Below are 2,274 nucleotides of genomic sequence, written 5' to 3' on the forward strand. Positions count from 1 at the left end.
TAGCTGCCTTGCGTTATGATCCTTCCACCCTTCTACATTTTTGATCTCATAGCAATATCACAAGCATGAGAGAGAGAGAGAGAGAGAGAGAGAGAGAGAGAGAGAGATCATCAGCATGGAACCCTACGAATAGCATATTACATAGAAGCAAGGGCCATCTGCCCATGCTTTCTCAACCATCTACAAGGGAATCATTAACAATCAAGAGCTTTAGCTTGTCCTTGCACTGGGTGCAGTGCATATCGGCCTATGATCTTGCCTTACCAGAGAAAGCTGTAACACTGACGTGATGCTCGTCATGCAAGGCCTTTCATCTGCCAGATTTTCACCATGATCTGAGAGCAAAGGATTTTTATAAAAAAAGGTGTTGGAGCTCCTTGATCGTCTGCGTCCGCGCGGACGATAGGGAAGCTCTAAAATCTGTTTTTTGAGAGCAAAGGACTTTTATAAAAAAGGTGTTGGAGCTCCCTGATCGTCCGCGTCCGCCCGGATGATAGGGAAGCTCTAAAATCTGTTGTCTGAGAGCAAAGGATTTAGCACTCGTGAGAGCATGATGGAGTACGTAGAGTGTAGCGCTCCTTGTGTCTATATTGCTCGTGCAGGCAGTGCAGCATATCACGCTCGTTTGGGCAGCCTTATGTTTGTATAGTTGAGGCTGATAAAGGGACTCGAGAGTCCTTTCCAGTGTGCATGCTTGCAGAGTGTGTGTTTGTGAGTACGGGGGCTGTAGTGAGTTCGTCGTAATGTGATATTGGAAGCTGCTCATTCTCGTGCATGAGACAATGCCTAGGAGGCACGCTGTAGAGCTGCTGATGTCGACCATGGAGAGGGAGGTTGAGCGAGTAGAGCCCTACCATTAGCCATAACACATGGAGAGAGAGAGAGAGAGAGAGAGAGAGAGAGAGAGAGCCTCCTCTCGGGGGGAGGAGAATGGCCTCCATGTTGGCTGGGTGACGGCAGTATGGCCAAACAGTGGGAGGAGTTTGTTGCTTGGGGCGGGCTCCTTCCTGGGACGCAGAGCACAAGTTCGGTTTGCTGAGAAGTAGGACACTGTTGTGCGGTTTTGGTTTGGGGCCGGGTGTGTTTCTGAGCTACCTCGGTGGTGTTTTCTCTCTAGTGGGTGCTTGGCCCACCCTAATGGCTTGATACTTTGTGGTGATGGTAGTTGTTGCTCTTTTTGCATCTTCTCTTGCGGTTCTAGGGGCTTGCCGACATCAGTGACAAAGACCTCGACATGGTGGCACTCCTCGGACCAGGTTGGTTCATACTTATGTGTTCTCTTGGGTTTGGTTTGCCTATGTTTGGATGCATGGCTCCGGTTTAGGGTTTAAAGATCCTTTTTGCTTGGGTTATGCGAAGTAGGTTTTTGTGATGCTATCAGCGGCCAGTTCAGTGGTCGGTCCGTGTTGCAAGGTGGCAGCCTTCTCGGTCTGGTGGCAGCCTTCTCGGTTGGCCTTTCTCTTGTTTTCCCCCATACAGGTAGCTCCCAGTTCAACCTCTGCGATATTGTCAAGGTGGCTCCCTTGTCAGTCGTTTGTCCTTAAGGTCAGACGGCTCCCAGATCAGCTAGTGTATTTGGTGGGGTTTGTGTCTTCGGATGTCTTATTATGTACTGGTGATGCCCTGGTTCGATCTAAGAAAGGCTATCTATAATTTGTAATTCTTTTTTATGATATTTAATATGCCACTCACTCTTGTGAATTTTAAGAGAGAGAGAGAGAGAGAGAGAGAGAGAGAGAGAGAGAGAGAGAAATTGCACTATAGCAAGCTTTCCAAGCATAGGCTTCAATGTTTGTTGCAGTATGCTACAATGTTGTGCAACCATGGATGGGAGGTGGAGCTGAAATGCTCAAGGTAGAAAAAGAGAGTGTTTTTGTGGCCATGACTAGAAAACCGTAACGCACCCAAAAGAGAATGAAAGTCCTCCATAGTCCTCCAGTTACATGATATTCAAGCTGACTATGCCTAAGCGGTGCCAAGAGGCTTATTTGTACACACCCACTGCAAAGCAAAGAATTTTGGGAGAAAAGGGCTCCCCATTGTCCATCACGAGCCGGATTTTGGAAAAAAAAGGGTGCTTGGAGCTCCCTAATCATCCGCGCGCACGTGGATGATGGGGGAGCTCCAACACCTTTTGACAGTTGTTATAAATTGCATAGATATGTCTACAGTTATGTGTACATCTAACTTTGCCTCATCATACTTTTACAAACGTTGTGGAGAGGCTTGTTTCTACAGATCAGGGATTGCAGAGCAATGAATTTTGAGAAAAAG

The 2,274-nt window shown here is 47.4% G+C and overlaps 1 protein-coding gene across 1 annotated transcript; it reads left to right on the forward strand.

Annotated features, from left to right (window-relative positions):
• The first annotated feature begins 539 nt into the window (after positions 1–539).
• On the forward strand, positions 540–1,665 carry LOC147436373 (uncharacterized). The gene is made up of 3 exons (XM_086488151.1): positions 540–1,030; positions 1,202–1,256; positions 1,363–1,665. Exons 1-3 carry the CDS (start codon positions 962–964, stop codon positions 1,542–1,544), a joined length of 306 nt encoding a protein of 101 aa, XP_086344277.1. The 5' UTR covers positions 540–961; the 3' UTR covers positions 1,545–1,665.
• The last annotated feature ends 609 nt before the right edge of the window (positions 1,666–2,274 follow it).

This window comes from Adiantum capillus-veneris, chromosome 18 (assembly GCF_014529385.1).
Source record: "Adiantum capillus-veneris isolate H3 chromosome 18, ASM1452938v2, whole genome shotgun sequence".
Taxonomy (NCBI): domain Eukaryota; kingdom Viridiplantae; phylum Streptophyta; class Polypodiopsida; order Polypodiales; family Pteridaceae; genus Adiantum; species Adiantum capillus-veneris.

Coding starts and splice junctions, on each gene's coding strand:
- LOC147436373 (XM_086488151.1), top strand. CDS start 962: ATGGCCAAACAGTGGGAGGAGTTTGTTGCTTGGGGCGGGCTCCTTCCT. Junction 1,031..1,201: donor GGACGCAGAGCACAAGTTCG/GTTTGCTGAGAA, acceptor TTGCGGTTCTAG/GGGCTTGCCGACATCAGTGA. Junction 1,257..1,362: donor GGTGGCACTCCTCGGACCAG/GTTGGTTCATAC, acceptor TATGCGAAGTAG/GTTTTTGTGATGCTATCAGC.